Source organism: Falco punctatus (genome assembly GCF_963210335.1).
Source record: "Falco punctatus genome assembly, chromosome: 3".
NCBI classification, from domain to species: domain Eukaryota; kingdom Metazoa; phylum Chordata; class Aves; order Falconiformes; family Falconidae; genus Falco; species Falco punctatus.
In genome coordinates, this window is record NC_137582.1 from 19,995,957 (window position 1) to 20,019,401 (window position 23,445).

General features: G+C 41.4%; 1 protein-coding gene across 2 annotated transcripts in view; it reads right to left on the reverse strand.

The window, feature by feature from the left end:
* The window catches only part of DEPTOR (DEP domain containing MTOR interacting protein), a 76,348-nt gene that overhangs the window by 38,474 nt on the left and 14,429 nt on the right, over positions 1–23,445 (reverse strand). For both annotated transcript variants that reach the window (XM_080378349.1, XM_080378350.1), the window contains 3 exons: positions 8,920–9,098; positions 6,756–6,879; positions 855–1,033 (listed from right to left, as the gene is read on the reverse strand). In XM_080378349.1, the coding sequence (XP_080234475.1) occupies positions 855–1,033; positions 6,756–6,879; positions 8,920–9,098 (482 nt within the window). The remainder of the gene's footprint in view (positions 1–854; positions 1,034–6,755; positions 6,880–8,919; positions 9,099–23,445) is intronic.

The window sequence follows — 23,445 nt, forward strand, 5'->3', positions numbered from 1 at the left end:
ATTGTGCATTAAGCAACATAACTAACAGCTTCTAACAGTTTGTTCTGTCATCTCCTGGCACACCTTCATCACTCCCAGAAGCACTGCAACGTGGAAAACTCCTGGTCACAGAAGGGCAACTTGCACTGGGAGCAGATGATGACAACATGTAAAATGGATTTCAGTGCCAGTGGTGTTCATTTCTTCACCCTTAGAGCAGTATGGAGAGAAAACTCTGTCTCCTCCACCTGTAACAGAGGGAGCTCCTTGGTGAAGGTGCATCTGCCAGACACATGGTGCTGGACCACAAAGAAATACTCGATTCCTGCCTCAAAGAAGTTACAGCACCAGGACAAATATAATAACACTTCAGCCAAAAGCGATACCCTTTTTCTTGCCCAAACATACTAGAACGACTCTGCAACATGGTGATGAGGGAAAGCTGCTTCTCTGGCATCAGATTATGCTCTGCTCCTGTTCTCAAGTAGGAAGATATACAAAAACCTGTCATTTATATTCTACATTGAGAATTTATCTTATTTATGGCTGTAATCCCTACTTGATCATTACAAAGCCATTTACCTCAATTATACATATCACTGTTAACAAGTTCTACAATTACCACAAGTGTAGGAGCGTTCGCAGTCTTTTCTTGTTGCTATACAATCCCAAATTGTAGCTATACTGTGCATTTGAGGAAGATTTTTCAGAACTAATACAATTAGTATTTGAAAAAGCCACCCTTTCATTGCAGAAAGTTACCAAAAGTCCTATCAGAAATTATTTAGAACTTGGACATATTATGGCCGAGGAGACAAGAGCCCCTCCACGTGATTTGACCTGAAGAAAGTGCTACCTGGCAGTAAATTTCTCACCATGCTGGATAATCCCATGCTCCAAAAGTCTGCGACCGAGCTGCTCTGCTTCAGTCCGTGTTGTGGCCTCTCCTTCCTGGATCAGCCAGTCAATGAACTCCGATGCCACGAAGGTCCGTTCATACTTGACTCCTTCCTCCTCCCTGGCTTGCAGCAGAGTATTTTCAGAACTCATCAGCCTGGTATGGGGCGAAAAAAAATTGGCAGGGAAAACGGTTCTTCAGAAAAGGAGCTCCCGATCTGTGCTAGTAAATCTCACTGATGCTAAGCAAACATATGTGAACCTTTCACTGACTTACTAAATCTTTCCTCAAGCTATCAATCGAAACTTAGGATGTGAATTACAACTGCTTAGTCAAGAAATTTAGGTTTTATATCCCTGTGTGAAGTTAATGCTTTCTTGTCTTTTCCTCTAGAAGAAAACAAGGTTTTTCAGTTTCACATTTCCCCTGTTTAGTTCCTTAGCTTCTCTACAAGTTACTGTATAATCAGCTTCGAAAAAAATAAGCCTAAAAGCACCAGATTGTGACTAATGTGTTCAAAGATTCCTAACTAATGTTTACAGTTAGCAGGACTATACTCCAAAGTTATTTAGACGGTTTTAAAAATTCTCCCCAGAAGCTCTAAAACAGCTGCAGAAAAATCCAAAAGGAAGACAAAAAGGTAGTTCTGTGGTTTGGGTGGTTGATAAATATTTAGTATCCAATATTTAGTGATGTAGCTGCAGTCAGTGAGTTACACACCTGAACACACTTTAACATCTGAGTCTTAGCATCTCTGTGCCTCAGTTGGCTCGTGTAACACCAGAGTTCAGAGGAACATTGTGAGGTGTCTCTAAATCTCCTAGCAATTAGCACCTACCTAAAGATACTAATAAAATTCTTCTCCATTCAAGTAACCTACACAAATGGCATGGTATTAAGGAAAAAAAAAAAAAAAGCCTCAATATTTTGTTAATGCAAAAGTGAGGTTGACAGTTTGAAAGAGAAGACAGTTTGAAAGAAGAAATGAGAATTGCTTCCTTTTAATAAAGAATCCCACTTATTTTTGTTTTATTGGGAGGCTGAGAACCATAGCCTCCTTATTTACTGATTTAATTTTTCTTCAAATTATTTTGTTTATTGTAATAACAGGACTAGTGGTAACACTTTCAGAATAACAGCTCAACAACGGCATGATTACTTTTGTGCATGTAAGATTAATAGTCTCCTCCCTTCACCAACTACTTTGAAATTAAGGGCCCAACTGAACTACAATAGGAATATTCTGGAATAATCTTTGCCCTTCTGATCAAAAATTTGAAATTTTTTTCAAAAATTTGAAATTGAATTTGAATCGAATTGAAATCCATACTTGGGCCACCTGCTTCTTAAATAGCCAGCACATCCAGAGTTCATGGAACTTCACCTCCTTTGGGAAGCATTGGAAAAATCTGTGCCATAAGAAGATAGAGGAGAGAAGTTTCATTTGAAATCACAAGGAGGAGGTTTGACAGGATCCAGCCTGTTATTTCACCTGAAAGATTTATTCCCTTGACTTTAACAAGAGCTAACCAGAAGCCTGAACTGACTGGATCTGGCCACCAGGCAGCAGGTCATCAAACCAGGCACAGGCTGCTCAGCCAGAGTTGTACGTCGGGCAGGTATAATGAACTGCTCATTTAGGTGTCAGCGCATCACTGCCAGCACCTCCGAGCTGAGTAAGAACTAAGTCAACATTAGCTGAATCCAAGGATGAGGCCAAAACTATGTGTCACAGGGGACAAGGTGTCGACTACAGAACTCTTGCAAAGACTTTAGATTTTTTCATATTTTGGTTTACAAGCATCTGCATGCGAGGCAACATTTTGTCCCACACGAACCACATCCAATACAGACAGAGCTCCAAGGGACCATCTTTAAATGTCTCTTGTTCACCAGGCTTCTTCCCCCCAGAAAATAATGCAAATCCAAAGTTCGTGTCTTTTTGTACCATTCGCTACATGGTTACCCAGAACTGGTTACCCAGGCTCTGCAAGCACCAAATAAAAAATCCTTAGGACTGTGTTAACTGTTCTTTGATGAGTCTATAATTAGTTGACCAGCTCACTGAAGACGCAGATAGAGAGGTCATTGAAAAAGAGATGCTAATTGTTAGATTTTTACAGAGACACAAAAGAAATTTGGAAAAATATCAAGTGGAAAAACACTCAGCTTGACATTTCACACCCTTCTGCATGTGCCCAGAATAGCACTGCAAAGGATTTGGACTTGTGAACAAACAGACACGACAAATTGACAGTTTAACAAACCCAGAAACAGCAATCTATAGACTTACACTGCTAACTGAAGTAAATTACTGTAACTCCATGGCTGTCAACAAAGCTGTACCAATTTACATCAGCCAAAAACCTGGCTTTTCACTGGCCAGAACTGGAAACTGCCTCTCTCTGTTCCATTTTCTCCTTGTTACAAAAAAAACCGTGCTGCTATTCACGTCAAAACATATTATTTGTTAAAACTGGTGTTATCTTGTATTAAGAGAATGTATTTAGCCAAACACTGAAATTCAAAACCTTTCCAAAAGAAAATTTTAACCTTGTTTTATCTAAATAACTGCACCGGAGGATAAATTTGACTTAACCACTGATGAGTTAAAATGAAAGTGATTCAAAGAATGCAGTCTCAAAATTATCTGAATGATTTCCTGAAATTAAAACCATAAATCTGCACTTCTTTCACTGTGAAATCTGGTTGAAAAATCTCAGCTGAAATCAGTATCATAAGATGACTTACAGCTCCTAAATCTGACTGTACCAGAAACAACAATCCTGTGTGTCTGACCGAAGCCTACTGAAAATTGCAAACATCATAAAAATAGGCTGCCTGCACAACTTGATTCTTTTTTTTTATTTTTTTTTTTTTTTCTTTTAAAGCTATGAAAGGTCTGTGCTGGATTTATTTAAGTTTTGCAGGGAGGGTTTTGTTGAACAGGAAACATGTTTATCTCATTTGATCTATCTGGTCAGTCCTGTGGAGTATGAAAACTGATACCATCCTTGGACCTACAAACTATTCAACAATTTTCAGAGAAGACTGTAGGAAATCCAGTAGGTTTCATCTCTAGTTATAAACTTGAACCCAAAGCATGCTCACAGAAAGGATTACCAACATTTGCAATGATGTGCAGGGAATCTGAAGTGATTTGTGATTTTCAGTGCAAATGAAAGAAGACAATCAGAGACTGATTTTAAATCTTCTAACCACGCATATATAGCTGCTGAAGATGTCCACAATAGGTGAAGGAGGTAATGCCACATGAGAGGAGAATGCAGCCTAGGAGGAGCTTTGTGGTCACACAGAAGGGAGACCAGGAAAGGGAGCTCCTCAGGTGGGGTACAGTCCTCATGTTCCTGTGTCCCAGGGAGAGCAGAAGGCATTTACCCAAAACAGCTGTCTGAATGCAGGGAACCTGCCACATGCATCCACATCCTCTGCGTATGCCACAACCTGCTGCTCCTTCTAGAGCCCTTTGCTCATTTTACCCGTTGAGGGTACAAATCTGCATGGACTGATGTCAAATAACATGTCCACAATTTTGGCCAGCAGAAACTCCACTGGCTTCTGAATGTAATGGTACTCCAGCCCTAATGCAGTGGGTGGAAAAAAGCAGAGAGTAGTATTATAATGTCTATCTTAAACTAGCTAAGCCTAGTGAAGATCAGCAGCATCTACAAAATTCGCCACAGATTTTCAAAATGTGTTGGATTCAGATAGATTTCCTTTGGCATAGTTGCATTTCTCTTGAAATTAGGCCTCCAGGCATTTTGATAGACCAGTTGAAGATACTGGTAAGTGACTTCACATCTGTGCATGAATCCTTTACTCCAGTTGTTGCCATTTAATAACTATTTTGATTGCACTGAATTTTTTTTTCTCAACACTATCAGCAAATATCTGCTACAACAGATACGTTACACAGACACATGTCACTGCAGAACTCTTTCTGTAGTAGTCTTTCAGTATTAGATTTTGAGTTTAAAATACATCCAGCGAAACTGCAAAGGGGTTGCTAATAAGCATGCACAAACAAGGGATCTAACAAAATCCAAGTGCTCTGCACACTAGGTTTGCTACAATAAACAAAGTGAAGGCCAGGTATGAGTTCTTATCTCCCATGAATATAAAATATTTCCAATGATTCAAGGAGAATTTTGACTAGATTTGACTGTCACAGACTGGTTTTGAAATGCCATATATTTTTATTCTATACTATACTTAGCACTGGGGGATGGTTTTAAAAGTTTCTGAACCCTTTAGATACGTTGCCTAGGAGCAACCACCTCATGAGGACATGGTTATATTTAGATCTAGGTGCTGCTTTTGGCGTTAACTCCGTTTCCAAGATGGGAACAATGTATACTGTTACAAACATTTTTTTGCTAGTATCATGTTGGACAAACTGCACACTAGACATTGGTTTGGGGACAGTCCTCCATGCAGAGAAATGGGGATGGAAGCAGACACTGGTAAAGCAAAGTTCTTCCCACCATGGCTCCTTTCATGCAGAGGACTGTTATCAGCCTCAACAACAAAAAAATTATTTTTCTCACAGAAAAACAGAAATATAGAAAAAGAAATAGAAAAAAGGGTTTGCTAATGTAGACGCACTGATTGACTTTTTCATAGTACGGACCAGCCTTACAGGCGCAGAGTCTAAAGGCGCAAATGCTGTGTGCTTAGTAAGGCAAAGAAGATTTTGGAGGTGGGTGATTCAATTCATCTGTCCCAGTGCATCCAGTGAGGGATTTTTTCAGTGGTATATTTTCTTGTTTCTTATACAATTTTTTTTTTTTTTTTTACTTTAGTCACAGTCACTGAGTCTCAGGGAATTTTATGTGATGGGTGCAACAAAAGGAGTGGCATTTACAATTATTGGTTTATGTATCACTTTAATTGCTCTTTCACCAAATTGACCTTCAGAGACTCCTGATCTCGAAAATAATATTTATCATCAGCTTTTAAACTTGGGATTTTCCCGAGTGCTTTATTCTAAGAGGAAAATAAATTTACTTCAGCCAGAAAACACAGCATCTCTCCTGGCTGCTGCATACTTCTGCTCTACCAAGCAGGACAGGGGGTGCTTTGTGCTTTTCGGTAAGTAACGCATCACAACTTCTGCATTAGTTTGTAGCATATGTCAACATGCATTTTATTCTCTCTGCTTGAAAGTACCTCTCACAATCTCTACATCATGAATAAAAATGTCATTAATTATAGACTAGGAAGTATGGTTAAGCTGCTTAGTTATCTGACAGAAGTAATCCAGTGGGATATTCAATATCTCAGAATAATCATCTGTTTCAAATCTTAATTAGATGCTCCTGGCTGGGTTGGTGTTTTTTTCTGAATCTACTTTCAATATAACCGTTCTGATGTAGAAGCTCTGTAGACCGGAACATTGAAGATTAATTTCACCTGTTGTTTAAAATTGTACCACCTGGTGAAGCTGTAGATTTGGAGTCTCAACAGATATGTAGCCATTTGTTCAGTGCACTTTGAGGTACTAACGCTTTAGGTCTTGTTATTACCGTTTTACATGACAAATCATCTTTTACTAATTATTTTTACTGAAAGAGTACAAGGGCTTAAATTTACATTGGGTTCTCATATAGGATGTATTTACAAACCAGAACATCAGAAAATGCTATTTCATTTTAAAGAAAATGCTACAGAAGAAGATGGTAGAAAGGAAGAAGATAAATGGGAGAGAAGAGTTTCCAGCTAAAGTCACAGGATTACCCAGATCCATTCCCACATGACTTGAAAGCCTCTAACTATTCAAAAATAGGCTAATAAGTATAATTTGCCTCCTGTGGTACTATTACCAATACATTGTGGATGGATACAGAATGAAACATACTTTTCATACAGTCTTTGTCCTCTCATGAATACCTTCACCTCGTTGTCCAGTGGAAATGTCCCATCATCTTTTCGGAAGCGGTAGAACAGCTTGACATCCTTAAATTCCTTATGCTCATCACAGACTGAAACGTAAGATAAAATAAATTAAAAAAAACTTCATATAGATGTGAAGGAGTTGAGGATCTATTTAGCAGGTATCGCTGCTGAACTTCAAGGTAAGCCCATATGGAGCCTAATCCCCTGTATTTTTGAGCATACAACTTTATTCAGTTTTAATAGCTCATGAAAGGCTGAAGAAAACTTTCAGGTAGGTAACCAGATTTCTAGGCAAGGGGGGTAGATGTTCATCAGTTTTGTGAGTATTACTGCAAACGTAAAGAGCAAGAAAGCATCCATCTGCTACATACCTGGAAAATCTTTTGATGAAAACAGTCCGTTAGCTTGTTTGTTTAAAAGGCCGCCAGTGTAGAACACTTGGTTATTTAAGGACTGGCAAACTTCTTAAAGTCACTTGTATCAGTTGAGCTACGCTGTAGGAAGCCTGAGGCTTGCTGCAGAAGCAGTTAAAATCAAAGCCTTCTGCCCTGTTAGAATTGTCTATGTCGTTCTGCCATGCCAGCTAGCAAATGGTAGGTACAACAGGAGCACAGTGAGAAATGCTAAATAAGACAGCAGCTGACGGTGGACTCTTGTAAACACAGAACAGAGCTCCAGCAAGGGCATAAATGAATGGGAAAGATATCCCGACCAAGCTGCTCCTAGCAGACTTAGCCCACACACAGGGGCTCACCACCTACACTGCAGGAGCAGGAGCTGGTGCCCCTTTCGATTGACCCTGGAGTTGAAAGGATGCTCTGAGCATCCTTTGCTCTGATTTGAATCTGATTGAACCTCTCTGCATTTACCCTAGCTCACTTTGCAAACCATTTTATTAAATTTGAGTGCAATACTTGAACATTTTCGAGAAACACCTGCTCTGTATGTAATATATACACATATATATATAAAATTTGTATTGAAGTTACAGTGTGCAATTGGATCCTGAGGTAGAAAACATTTGAAAGCTGTTAAAGCTTTAAACAAGCATTCAGCAATAAAACATCTATCGCTCAATTAAATTAAGTCACTCAGGCATCCACGTAACTCTTCACTGACATTTTCTCAATAGAGGATTAAGTAGTCAGACTTGAATACCCTATAATTACTTTATACTTTAACTATCTACCGTGAGTCCCAGTTTCCATAACAACCCAGAATTTTAATTTAATAGCCAAGCAGAAGCTGTAGAAGTGGCACTCATTCAATATGTGCATTTCTTACTTTAATTAAGGTGTTGCTAATGTATTGCAGATAGCAGCAGTATTGCTGCACATACAGTGACCCCTGCATAAAGTCAATATTCATCTCTTCACAGTCATTCGGTTTTCTCTTAAAAAAGAAACAAATGGTACATTTTGCCTTTTTGAAATGGGTAATACTACACACTTCAAATCAAGGCCTTGGATCTTCTCTCTTTGTGTGCTTCCTAGCCTTTTTGTGCACCAAAAGGCAACTAAATGTTACCACTGAATTCAAAGTCTCTTTTCATTGGCATAAATTGTTATTCTAGAAGCTGAAAGGAACAGATCTCAAACAGACAACAAGTTTAGGAGAAAATTAATCAGGGAACAGTTGGACCACTAACTTTCTTGCAGCTGTACCAGCACTAATGTTTGTGCAGCTGGTATGAGGGACAGGGCCAGAGAACTAATCCACATGAGAAAAATGATCTTTTTTTGCCGGCTGATTTTTCAGATGGGTTTTTTAGCTGGAAAACTTGTGTTCTGAGGAGCAAGGAGGTGAGGGCAGCAGGGAGAAAGGGGTCAGGACCCAGCTGGGGTTGCTCTGGAGGCAGGGAAGCAGCAGCACAGTCTCCAGTAACATCCCCATCCCCCCCACCACCAATACGGGGAAGGTCCCTCAACACCTCTTCAGCCTCTGTGTGTCCCTCAGCACACAGGGGACCCTGTGGAGCAACACAGTTCAAGGGAGATGCTCCCTTTCCGGCAGGGAAAGAATCCTACCTGTCCTATACTTGAAGAGCAGGAGTGGGATTTCCCTTTATTTCAGAGCAGTCAGTAAAATTTAGCTTAGAACTTTTTAGCAGCTGATATTGCACTTACCATGGTGGATAATGCTGTGATCCAGTAATTTCTGCACCAGTTTAATTGCTGTCTCTCGGTCAGAGGCTTCTTTATGGTCGATCAGCCAGTCGATCAACTCTTTGGCAACGAAGCAGTTGGGGTATGTCTTGAGGTGATGTCGCCGATCTTTAATGACCTTTTCTTCATGCAGCCGGAGCCTGGGGGTCAAATCACCTTGTGAATCTCATTTGCAAAGAGCCTCTGTAACTAGCAAGGCTGGGACAAGAGTGGTGCAGAGGCGTCCAAGCCCTGCTCACAGGGTGGGCTTTGCAGGTGTTGGATGGAAGGGGAAGAGACTTGGCCACGCGCCCACCACTGGCGCCTGACCACCAGGCAATCCACAGCAACCACTTATTACAACTTTAAACCCCGTATTTGGAAAAACTTGTTTTCTGCCCAGTGGAAAAGATCTAAAAATGAAGAACAGCAAAGCATGCTAAGCCCATTAAAATACTTCCTGTAGGTCAATTAAACTGTCAATAATTTGGAATTAATTTTCCCACATTACCACTAATACATTCCATGTTTCTCTTTTATTTAAAAAAAAAAAAATCTCATTCCTTTTTTTTTGCTGCAGTTCATTCCTTGGTTGGGTAATTGTGTTTTGCCTCCAGCTGCACCAGAAGCATAGCATTTATGATTTAAAATTTGGGTGCAAAGCTGTTCCAACACAACGTTATCTAGCATAAAAAGTTGCCTCCTACTCCAAGTAAAGGAAAACTGATTTCTCACTTGGGGAACTGTTGGTAAACACTACCTAGCCCCATAATCCCCCCCATCACCTTGAAAGCAAGTTGGCTGGCTGGTTTTGAGACACTTGGGTCAGAATGCAAGATCCTGATTGGAATATTACCTTGTTGGTAAAGGTTCTGGGGTTCTGCATCTTTCTTCTTAGTTATTTTTTCCCAATAAACAAAAGGAGTAACATTATCAGTAAATTAATGGACAGAGATCTTTTTGAAGTTTTTAAAAGATTTTTGCTTTCTTGTTTTCATTTTAATTAATAATTTCAATAATTCTGTTTCTTGAAGTGCTATGTTTATACAACAGTTTTTAAGAAAGCATAGAAGCCTGGGCTCCTATCATAAACAGAAATATTGCCATTCATTTCCAAGTGGCCAGGATCCTACCTTGTAAACACTCTCACTGACTTCAGAGAAGTTCTGAATAATGCTATAATACTTTCAGGGGTTACCTCTGTTTTCCAGAGGGGAAGACAGCACAGAAGGGCATTCACATGAGCCTCAAGAAGCACAGACCAGGAGTCCAACCAGTTTTCCTCTGAATGTGACTCCAGTATGAAAAAAATTGTTTCTCATTAGAATAAAAGAAAGGTAAAATATTTGGCTGAAATCAGTGAAGAACATATTATTAGGGCATTAGACAAGGCTTTACATAGGCTTCTACCTAAAAACAGTAGCAAAACAGCGGTTTTGGTTTGCAGCACTTAGCCTTGAACTACACTGGAATGACGAATCTGTGATGTGAATTCAAAATCAGCTTTGCAAACATCATAAAAAAAATGAAGAGACTTTTATATGAAAAATACTGATAAATCAGATTAGTATTCTGGAAAGAAGTGCTGGTAAATATCTCATGCATTGTGAAATTCTCTGAGCTAAAATATCTTTGCTTAAAGCATGTTTTCCAGATGTGGTCTAACAGCTGTTGCCATACTTAGAAAGAAAAGCCTGCATAGTTTTAATTATAGAACATGCAATTATCAGTACGTCTGATGGAGCTTTACTTTTAAAATATATTCCAGATTCTGTTCGTGTTCATCCAGTCTTAGGTCGCACAATAATCTGCAAGTACAAAACTAGGGAAACAGTGTATAACACATATGCAGATGGCTCAACCCAGCTTTTCAGTCATCAGTGTAAGTTTAAAGGGATGGAGTTCAACTGATACAGGAGGGAAACCCCCTTCTATGAAATTCTTTGTCCAAACATCACATAGGAAAGTGCCGGGAGTGGTCTGGCATTTTGCAAACAAGCCAGTAGCCAAGAGCCCCAGAAATGTCTTAAATTCTGGCCAAAGGCTTTCCTGCAGTTGGTGGGCTTACAAATATTTCAAGTTCTTTGTCATGTCAAAAGACACGGATTCCCACTACAACCTTCCTCGCTCAGAGCTTCTACAAGGTCTCTCTCTATACCTTCTTGCCTATATTCATAAAAATCACAGAAATTTCATTATCTTAAATATCTCCACCCCCTTGCTAAAGTGGATCCAAATTTGCTAAAAGGTTACAAAGTCATTAAATCAATCAGAGCGTGACCACATAAGCCTCAAGAAACCTGAAAAACCAAATTTACCCACAATTTTCAAATGGAAGTGAGAACTTTTTCTGCAGCCTATAGCAACTGTCTCCATACTGAATTATGTCCAGGCTAATTTGTTTGGAATAAAGAAGAGAAAGGGAATTCAGATTTTCTCCCTGGTGATGTATGCTGTTCTGTTAGGGCTCCCTCACCTCTACAAACCTGCTAAAAATCAAACTGTATGGAGGAGAAGTAGCTCAATAAATTGAAACTGTACCTCGTGTAAACTACAAACAGAAAAGCCTCAGGTAATGTTCCTGAGCCTATCTTGCAGTATGCAAATGGAAAGTTTAGGGAGGAATTCTAAAAATGTGTCTGTTCAGAAATATTTATCAGGAGCCAAATCAAATGGGATAAAAAGAAAAAAAAATGTAGCGGTGAATGCAATTATACACTGGAACCAACACTCAAGCAAAGTGGTAAATTCTTTATCCCTTGGCATTAGGAAACTGGCTTCTCACCAAAAGATCTTGATGTTTTCTCTATAAGTAATGTTAATCACTTTTCATCAGCAAGTCTGCATAATGACTGGAAAAGACCTAACTTGACACTAGTCATGTTTCTCTCACTAGAAGTTTTTCCCAAGAGCTGCTTAGGGGAATTAACTCACTGACAAACCCTGACCACCATAAGGGGAGATGGGAGAGAAGAGACAGGGTGAACAAAGAAGGGGTCATGGGGGGACACCTTCATTCAGCCAGCCTCTCAAAACTTGTCCCTCTTCCTACAACTTAGTAGCTTAACACCAGAAAACAATCTTGTGCAACACCAGTACATCATCCATACGTAATTCCATATATTATTCAAGCTTACCTGCTAGATTTTGCACTTAGGGCCACAGTCTCCCCTATCTGCAGAAAACAACGTGAGAACTCAAGCATCTGAGCAACTGCCTGTGAACTGTAACAGGCATATGCAACCCTTCAGTGTTTACAAATTGATGTCTATGGCTCTTATTCATGCTTAGAACAAATAAAGACAGTTCGTATTTGCAAGCATACGTGCCAGAACAGTTTTCCTGGGGGCTTGTCTAAACAGGAGTTGTTCCTAATTAACAACACATAGGGAGTCTTGCTCCAAACAGAAGTGCCTTCCTCCTACGTAGCATGGAATGGGCTAACCTGGAACATACTGCTCCTGCTTTGCAGTAAATATCTTTGGAGTTAATCAGGAACAATGTAATTTGTTGAGAGGCCATCAGGCATTTTCTTCGCCAACTGTCAGAAGAGTCATGATAATGGAAACATTGAAACCTTTGCCTAGAAATGAAGAATCGGTCACTAACTTAGGAAGAAATCGCGCTCACAGCTACATGAAACTTGCATTTTGTTTTCCACCAGGGAACTTACACATTTTGAAGTTTCTTGCATCTTTTTCTGAGCCAATGGGTAAGGATTTTGCAAAGGTAGTGCCTGCACAAGAGTCTAGCTTTCCTTTTAAACCCCAGAAAAGGCCAGCCTGCTGGCTGAAGACAGTAATGATGTCACTAACTGGACCATGGTCCAAATATCTCACCCAGCTATTTCCCTCTATCAAGTCTAGTAGTTTGTGCTTGGCTAAATGTAGATCTCGCAGAGCACCATCCAGTCCTGATTTCTATGCATGAAAAGACAAAAAGTCTCTTGCTCTCCTTGGTAATTTTCTGAATAATTCATCTACCATTTCCTTGTACATCCTATACAGTCCCTATGCTCATCCTAGCAAGGCTCAGTAAAAATGTGCAGGGAACAGGTTGGCTCCTGACACTCGATAGACAACACCGTGTAAAGCCTTTCATACTGTGCTCCACACATTCATCTCTTTTAAAGCTTCCTGAAGCAATCATACACACACATACATATGCAGATATCACAGAATCACAGAACAGTTTGGGTTAGGAGGGACCTTTAAAGGTCATCTAGTCCAACCCCCCTGCAATGAACAGACATCAACTAGATCACGTTGCTCAGTGCTCCATCCAACCTGAACTTGAATGTTTCTGGGGATGGGGCATTTACCACCTCTCCGGGCAACCTGTTGCAGTGATTCACCACCCTCAGCATAAAAAATTCCTAATATCTAATCTAAACCTACCCTCTTTTGGTTTAAAACCATCACCCCTTGTCCTGTCACTACAGACCCTACTAAAAAGCCAGTCCCCATCTTTCTTATAAGCCCCCTTTAAACACTGAAAGGCTGCAGCAAGCTGTCCCCAGAGCCTTCTCTTCTCCAGGCTGAAAAACCCCAACTCTCCTAGCTCATCTTCACAGGAGAGGTGCTCCAGCCCTCTGATCATCTTCATGGCCCTCCTCTGGACCCGCTCCAACAGGTCCATGTCTTTTCTGCGCTGATGGCTCCAGAGCTGGACACAGTACTCCAGGTGGGGTCTCACCAGAATGGAGCAGAGGGGGAGAGTCACTTCCCTCGACCTTCTGGACACTCTTCTATTGATGCAGACCAGGATACAGTTGGCTTTCTGAGCTGCAAGCTCAAATTTCCGGCTCATGTCCAGCTTTTAACCCACCAATAACCCTCAAGTCCTTCTCCGCAGGGCCACTGTCAATCCCTTCGTTGCCCAGCCTGTATTGATATCAGGGGTTGCCCTAACCCAGGCGCAGGACTTTGCACATGGCCTAGTTGAACCTCATCAGCCCCACTCCTTGAGCTTGTCCACGTCCCTCTGGATGGCATCCCATCCCTCAGGCATATCAACTGCACCACTAAGCTTGGTGTCATCTGCAAAGTTGCTGAGGGTGCATTCAATCCCACTATCTATGTTATTGACAAAGATATTAAACAGTACTGGTCCCAGTATGGACTCATGAGGTACACCACTGGTCACCAATCTCCATCTGGACATTGAGTCATTGGCCAATATCCTCCGGATGTGACCATGCAACTAAATCCTCATCCACTGAACAGCCCATCCATCAAATCTGTATCTTTCCCACTTAGAGAGAAGATTGTTGGGGGGGACTGTGTCAAAAGCTTTACAGAAGTCCAGGTAGATGACATCCGTAGCTCTTCCCTTGTCCACTGCTGTAGTCACTTCATCATAGAAGGCCACTAGGTTGGTCAGGCAAAATTTACCTTTGGTGAAGCCAAGCCATACATATATAGAGAGATGTATATAGAAATGTCTGCATACATATTTGTATATATATATATGATATATACAAATAAAACATATGTACAAATGATATATAATATTTTTATGTTATATTTGTATGTATTATGTATCATGTTATATATTATATACCATATATACTATATATACCATCTATATCACAGAATGCAGCATCATAGAATGACTGCTTTTTTAGCAGAAGAACAAAACAGCAGTGAAGAGACCATTTAAAATGGAGATTCTTAGCAGAATTTACTAATTACAGAACAATATACACTGATGTTGTAATTAGTCATGGCACAAAGCATGTCCTGCCTGAGTGCTGAACTGCCACTGATAAGTTCCAGCACGCTCACAGCTTACTGCTGCGTTACACCTCGCTGTAGCGTATACCCTTGGTTTCAGTGATCATCCCAGCCTGAGCACTGCCAGTCAGCATGCATTGAGCTACTACAGTTTTATCACTTTAAGGTTAACTCTGAATAAAACCAGATTAGATCACTTGAAAATTAACAGTGATATGCAGAGGGGAAAATCATCGCAGGTGGTTTCTGCCATCTTCAAATTGATTCACAGATTTCATATATTTGGAACTTCTGTCAGAGGATTTACTTATTTCTAAGCAAAGCAAGCCACCATGTCCTTTGTGACAATACTAAACAAACAGAAAAAATATCTTGCCAAAGATGAGAACAATTCATGGTGGCTGAAAAGCATGGGTTTTATATAACTTATCTCAAGGGACATCACAGGTGCTCCACTAGCAGGCAGAACCGCCCCTTTCAGTTGAAAACGGAACAGTTTTATACCCTCCCAGAGTATAAAAGATTGGCTGTTTCCTGAATGTAAGCTTATGTCCTGCCTACAGCATGGTAGGCAGGCATCTTACTAAAAAGTGGCATTTTCCAAAGCGTCTCAGTGACTTAAGACGCATAATTCCCACTGAAAGTTAAAACTCACAGGTCAGCTGCAGACTCAATTCATTGCAAAATAAGGGAGCATATGGCAGCGTCTGTGTAGATATACACACCCAGGAAAACAGAGAACTACATGAAATGTCCTTTACACTAAATTTTTGCCTTTGCACTGTCAGCCAAAAGAATAAAATAGGTCAGTGATGATATAAACTTTGTACGCAGACGTGATTGTGAAGGTACTCTGCAAATGCAATGTGTATTGCTGGGACAAGCATTTCCAGCTGGGCTTGCCAAGTCTCAGCTGAAGTGTCAGCGATTCACTGCTGCCTGTTCCTCTTTCTATTTATGCTCCAGCTCTGCAATCACTTAGTTCTGTTAGTTGATATTCACAGGAGCTAAAATACCCTTTAAAACATGGGGTCATACTGGAAATAGGATGAAGACATTTCTGTGTTGGTAGCTGTGGCAGAGAAGGAAACTTACCATCTGAAACAGGGTTAGAAAGAGTGTCTTTAAAGCAGCTCCTGATATCAGTTCTCATCACTGTTTATCTCCACTTTTTTGCCCACAGCCATGTAGTCCACATGACGAGATGTGAGATGCGAGAGCACAGAGCCGGAGAGATCTCAGATAAACCATCTCTTGGTGCACTGCAAAGAAAAGCCTAAAGCTTCCAAAGAAGTGATGGCTCACCAGTGCCCCTGTGGCTTTAGATAAAACACTGGGGCTGCCTATTTTATAAAGTCCTTTTGTATAAATTCAGAAAGTAATAAGGTCACTGCGCCTGCAACCGAGCATGCACAGGGACATCCCCCATCCTCGTAACACCTTACTAACACTGGCAGGGGTCAAAGCAAGCTCTGGGGAACAGACACAGGCATGGCTCAGGGTCTAGCATGAAATCAAAATGACACCTCTTGGAGACACTCTTTCAGCCCACAAATTCAAGCCAGAAATTCAGACCCACAGCCTCCCTTGTGAGTACTCCAGACTGCAGAGGAAATTAGATCTGTGTGTTTGTATTGATCTGTCACAGAACTAGAGAGCACTTGCAAAACCAAAGTTTGGATTTTTAAACCTCAAAGGTGTATCCTGTATCTGGTCTTCATTTAAAACAACACAACATAAAGTCGTTGATCTGGTAAAACAATGAATATAAATAGGATCTTTAGATAACTTTTATATCATGTTTTGGAATGTTTATGTTATGGCATTTTTCTAGGGTTTGACTTTTTTTTTTTTTTTTTTCCTAGGGCAAGAGAAAGGAATGTGTTCAGTGGACTGCTGTCCCTCCTCCACTTTTCTCTTTGGGCTGTCATACACCCATGTGTGATGGTAGTTAAATGGTATCACCACATCAGAACAATATTTGTTCACTTCTCTCTTGCAAGAAGCAGCAACACTCAGTATCTTGCAAGGTTACAGATCTGACGACACTTCCCTGCATGTCCTCAGGAAGCCGTGAAGTGGCTAACCTCCCCGGTTAGCCTGCCAAGCCATTTCACTCTCATGTCACTTTTAATCAAAACGTCTACAAACATGAGTAATACTTCCAACTGCCTGAGCACTTGAACCTTGAGAGCTTTTGCCTCGCTGGAAAGCATAAAACCGGGTTTTACAAAGACAAAAACAAAAATTCAGACAAGTTATTATGTCACTTGCCCCTAGTCATAAGGAAAGTGGAAGCCTGCCTGTCTCGCTCTGGCTGTTTGCTTTCTGGGCTGAAGCTGTCAGGACTCAGGAACTCACAGTTCTCCTCCTCAATAAGGAAGTCAAATACAATTGTGCTTCTCACTCATGTATGGATGAGCTGGGATGCACAACTGGGACAAATGCATGCAGGTCAAGGTCTATGTGATACTACTATGCAGATCCTCGAAAGAACCAACGTACTTTTCACTGAAGAAGAAGCCATTTTTGCTTATGTCCATCAGCTAGCTCTCATTCACGTTATTTTTCTGTATCTCCACTGCAAAGATATACTTAAGCTTACTAAATCAGTAAGTATTGTAGGGACTAATTTTATTGGGGATGTCTTCCCAAACCTAAACTGAAGACTTCTACCATAAACCACCATAAATTTCAATGTGCAGACCAGAAACCATAGGACAACTGTTGTTATAGACATCCCTTGACTGGATTAACATAGTAGCCAAAAGCCCACCAACCCTCGTGGACTTACGCTGAAAATCACTCCCAATAAAGGAAGTATTTTGTGGATAGAAAACTGAGGAAGGAGCAGCATAGGTCTCACGGGTGAACGGTGTAAATCAATGAAATTGGTGTCAGGGAATGCAGACCTGTTATCTCAGTAGCACAGCTGGGAGAGGTGAATGTTCCTTTGAAATGCTAAATGGGCCGAACAGGACAAATACAGGTCAAGCAGCCCCAGCTCTACTGTTGCAGCTATTCCTGCTAGCACGGCCATTCAGGTACCTGGAGATACAGACCAGGAACTGGGGAATAGGTTGCTGGACTACAGGTTCGTGACACTGGAGTCAAGAAGAGGGGCTGCAGCATGGGGCTGTGGGTGCCAGAAAGCCCTGCTGTGTGACAACCTCTCTCTTGGATGCAGGTTGCATCCAAGGGGGTAGGGGAGCCAAAAAAAAGCTACAGGCTGAGGTTCCTTATGCAGCAAGGCTGGCATCTCTGTTACATTTACCCCCAGGGAAAAGCTACGTGTGACCTTGTTACACTCTTACGCTGCGTGCCGCAAGTTTCAGACCTCCTGAGAAACCAGGAGGTCTTTCCACCCACCTGCCTCCCAGTGCATCTGGGGAAGAACAGATCCGTGACACCCAGAAAGCACCACAGTACTGAACAGGTTGGCACTGCAAACAGTAACAGGTGTCATTATCTGCCAGAGGTAACCCAAGAAATCCACAGGAGAACTGAAATTAGCCAAGCACCTTATCTCAAGTGCAGCTGTGATATTTCTCCCACCCTGTCAATGAGTGACAAATAGTTTTGCTCAGATACTTTATGGCTTTGGGTAACCCCTGATCTCAAAGTCCTTCCAGGCATGCCTGCTCTCAGCCCCAGCACTGCAGACTTGCAGGAGATCTTCTCCCCAATATGTTATGCTCCTGAGAGGTGCACAAACAGTTTGCACTCCTTTCAGCAGGCCTTGCCAACCCTGCTGAAAGCAAGAAAAAAAAATCTGCCTTCATTATTAATAATACGTCATACTGCAGTAATATCTCAACTGCTTTCAGCAATTATTTTCCATCTCTACACAAAACTCTTAACTGATTACTGTGCTGTGTAATCATGAGCGTCATTAAGCACAAATAGCCAGTACCTGACAGGTAATAAAATGAGCAATAAAATACTTAGTGCTATGTACTGTTGTTAACAAACCCGATTTTATATTGAGACTATGATCCAAGACTTCATACTCACTTCCAACAAATACGTAGGCTCAACTTACAATGAGTATAGATGCAGTATTCTTCCAATATACTGTACGTCGTATTAAAATCATCGCACTTTGTTTATCCTCATTCTAAATGAATAGCTTCTTTTTTTTCATGTTTTGCATAACTGCATTACTGGGCTTTATTTTTACTTTGGAGGAAGCTGTGAAAGCAGTAAGTGAAAAAATACTGACGAGAAAAAGCACTCTTTATTGAATTTCTTTAAATAAAAATATAATCTTTCCATATTTTGGCACTGATTCATGCTTTTTTTGCCTCCTATAGCTGGCAATCCTGCAATATGCAGGATGTTACACTGACAGAAGGCATGATTCAAGGGAGTTCTTTCCACTGTCTCCCAGAAGTCTATTGAAATCCAGTGTGTGACCACTAAACTATAACATAAAACTGGAACTGATGCGAATTTTTAAACACTGAAAGTAACGATCCATTTGACTGGACGGCCTAGAGGTGATTAAATTGTTAGTGGATGACCTTCACATAGAAATGGAGGCACAGGTAAGACTATAAAATGCAAGGCTGCGCACTAACAACAAAATGCTCTGCTGAATACTAGGAACTTGGAGGCTGAAAGCAACAGAGAGTAAAAAATAGCTGAATATGCAGTAGCTAAACTTTCACTGACTACAGGCTATCAACAGGCTGAGACCATACAAAAACAAAGGCAAACTTAGCTGCACTAACTGAGATGTTTCCAGAAATGACAGTAAATCCAGTTGTTCATGCCATTGTATATGATACTACAGGACATCATCTAAGCATTGTGTATTGTTCATACCATCCTCATTCAAGAACGATAAGGTCAAAGAGATACAACAAAGCAGTGTTACACTGGTATGAGAAATAAGGAGCCAGTCTCATGAGCAGAGAGAAAAAGATACTGGCTTGGGAGTCTAGCCTTATCGAAACACAAACAGGGAGGAACAGATTTGCTGTCTATAATCTTTCAGGTGAGTTAAAAGCAGAGTGCAAGAAAAGCTATTAAAGTGACACTGAGGAATCCTAAGGTAAAAATAAGGCAAAGTTTTGGAGCAAAATTTTCTAATTGTTACTTGAGGCAAGAACTTAAAATAACTTAGAGAACTGTAATAAATATACCAAAGGATTATGCGTTGTAATATTCTGCAGAAGACCTTCCAGGCCTGTATTTTATAATTACATGTTTTACACTGATATCTATTAATAAGCTTGGGAATACTACAGGGAGGAAGAATATCAGAGGCGGGCTTTGAATGCACTATACAAGGACTCACAGCTTCTCTAAAGTCCTGTTTCACGTCAGCTGCAAAAAAAGAAAGGTTCAAGTACTCCCTATGTTAAAACATTTGCTCTTTATATTAAGGCTTTTATTAAAAGTGGGCATGCAGATATACAGACATTCTTCATATGCTTGCCAAAGCACAGGAGCCGTAAGCATGATGAAAGACGCCCATATTTGCCAGCCTGCTTCCTTGCTTTTGCAACAGGGTATTACTTGTTTTTCATTTTTTCTGTGCTAGCATACAACAGTCCTTAGGTGGCTGATTGAAACAACAGGGGCTTCACTGGCCTGTCATTATCTGACAGTCAACAGCAAACTGGTGGCATGTTCTCCTCCAATGTCTGAGGGAAATCCTACAACCTTGGTGACATACAACTCTGTCAAAAAATGGCTGGGCATCTGCTGTGGGGAAACCCCATCAGCTGGCTAGCAGCATGCAGAGGCCAAGGGTCTGGTCTGCTTCTTTGGTAAATCAAAGCTTATAAGCCTGGAGAAGCTGCAATGTCAGAAGGTCGCTCCACCAGCTCCACGGCCCAGCTCTGCATTTTACCCTTGGGTGAAGCCTCTGTGTGTCTGTGCTCAGTTGGTTTTCCTTCCTCTGTGTGCAACACCCACTCATCCTGCTGAAGCACAAATCACCAGGTTTGCAGGAACCTCCAGCCACTCATCTGAGATCTTATGAAGCTACCGCAAAGAACCTGACTATATAGTCATAGTCACCCTGGTCTTTTTAAGCCTGGAATTTGTCTAATGTTATATAGTGGTACATGACCTTTTTAAAAACTTATTTCTTGCAATGATATAAAGTATGTAATTATTAAAGTAAATAAATCAAAATAGGATAGAAGCCTAAATATACTCATGTTACAGCCTTTTTCAGTTCCCTTAAGTTGTCATGTTTGCTTAAGAAAAACATTGCTTTGAGTGTAAAATAGAAGCCAGTATGACCTTTACAGCCAGCTAGAGGCAACAAATCAGCATAAGCCTAATTAACATTCTGCTTATTTATGTTTTTCCTAAAGAGAAACCTGTAACATCCAGTTTCACTTTGAGTACCAAATGAAAAAAAAAAAATTAATCACCGTCTACAGAGAAAAAACAAAAAATGTCTCAGAAAGCTATTGATTGCCCCCAACTACACTAATGAGTTCCAAATGCATCTATGCCAAACAGTAACAGTGATTTTACTCAGAATTCTGCAACATAACACTACTGTATTCATTTTTTAAACATAGAATTGCTCTCTGACACAAATGTTTTAATGATAAAGAACCATCCTATCTGCTTTAAATCTCTTTCTTTATCTAGGTCATACAAACACGTAACATGAAGAATTATGGTATAGGGATTTAAGGGGATTACTCAATGGCGTGAAGTTACTCACTGCTTAAATTCTGGCAGGCTAATGAAGAACTTTATTATTAAGGAAAACGTATCCATAAAAATCCTAGTTAATGAGTAATTCTATTGAAATTATTTCACTTTTGCAAAAATCTGGTCTGGGGATGGTTTCTTTCAATGAGCTCAGCATTTTCCTACATCTGATATAAGATATGAACAGATACACAGCTGCTGCGTAACCACTCTTTATAAATAGTTCCTTCTGTCAGGACGCTAACAAGGATCTCATCTTGTTTGATTAGGCCTTAAGTGTTTACAAGTAGATGAGCTTTGAAAAGACAAGTATTACAGAAGCATTATTCCTCTGCTCTTCAGAATAAATGGAAATTTTCCTTTAAAATTAATAAATAAATCAATAAGAAGCCCAGAGAAGTTCTGCTGCTCTGCTGAAAAGCTTGCTGCCATTGCTGGGCCACGTGTTTTCCATTTCTCATTCTAAGCAAAATTGTCTCTCCGCACATGCAGAAAGCTCAGCGAACAAGTATTTATGTGCTCAGACAATAAATTCAGACTGTGACTTCTTACTGCTTTAATAGCTCAGAACACGCACCTCGACCCTTATTCACCAAGGCACAGCATCAGCTCTACGCAGGGTGTCAGCCTCAGCTGAACGCTGGTAGACTTGGATTACGCTTACAGCACACACCAGCTCTGGGTCAGGCCTGAGCGTGAATCCAAAACACATGTTGCACTGGCAGGTAGGGATAGACCTTAGATGGGCAACAGGACAAGAGGAGCTAAGAAGTTAGGGCCTGCCCCGTGCCTTTACACAGACTCAGACATTCACCCATCATCAGTGTAAATGGCCCAACACTGTGTGTTAATCCTAAATCAAATTCATTTACTCAAGACAAGCCTGGACAGCATCTTTCCTGAGGAAAGGCAGGATCTGTAGGAGCCTGGGAATGGTTGTTCCTCAGATGGTGTCAACGACCTCAGCTGGGCAGATGGACCATGGGCCGTTCTTGTTGTAGCTACCCAGACAGGTGCAGGCATGCTAAAGAGTGTGCCAAAGTTTAGTCCATTACTTACCCTGGCTATCAAAGCACCACACAAACATTGCCAGTGAGGTCTTCATCTGAATGTGACTACCAAGAGTTTTCTGAATGCTGAACTACAGAATCATAGAATCATAAAATCATTTAGGTTGGAAAAGACCTTTAAAGTCAATGAGTTCAGCCATTAACCCAGCCCTGCCAAGGCCACCACTAAACTATGTCCCTAAGTGCCACATCTACACATCTTTTAAATACCTCCAGGGACGGTGACTCCACCACTTCCCTGGGCAGCCTGTTCAAAGCGTGATTGACCACCCTTTCAGTGAAGAATTTTTTCCTAATATCCAATCCAAACCGTTGTCCTGGCACAACTTGAGGCCGTTTCCTCTTGTCCTCTCACTTGTTCCCTGGGAGAAGAGACTGACCCCCCCCTGCCTACAGCCCCCTGTCAGGGAGCTGCAGAGAGCGACAAGGTCCCCCCTCAGCCTCCTTTTCTCCAGGCTGAACACCCCCAGCTCCCTCAGCCGCTCCCCATCAGACTTGTGCCCCAGCCCCTTCCCCAGCCCCGTTGCCCGTCTCTGGACACGCTCCAGCCCCTCCGTGTCCCCCCTGCAGTGAGGGGCCCGACACTGAACACAGGGTTCCAGGTGCCGCCTCACCAGTGCCCAGTGCAGGGGGACGGTCACTGCCCTGGTCCTGCTGGCCACACGACTGCTGATACAAGCCAGGATGCTGTTGGCCTTCTGGGCCACCTGGGCACACAGCTGGCTCATGCCCAGCCGGCTGTCAACCAACACCTCCAGGCCCTTTCCCCCCAGGCACTTTCCAGCCGCTCTGCCCGAGCCTGTAGCGCTGTGTGGGGCTGGTGTGACCCAAGGGCAGGACCCGGCACTGAGCCTTGTTGAACCTCGTACAACTGGCCTTGATCCATCGATCCAGCATGTCCAGAGCCTTCTGCAGAGCCTTCCTGTCCCCAAGCTGATCAACACTCCCTCCAGCTTGGTGTCCTCTGCAAAATTCCTGAGGGTGCACTTGATCCCCTCATCCAGATCATTGATAAAGAT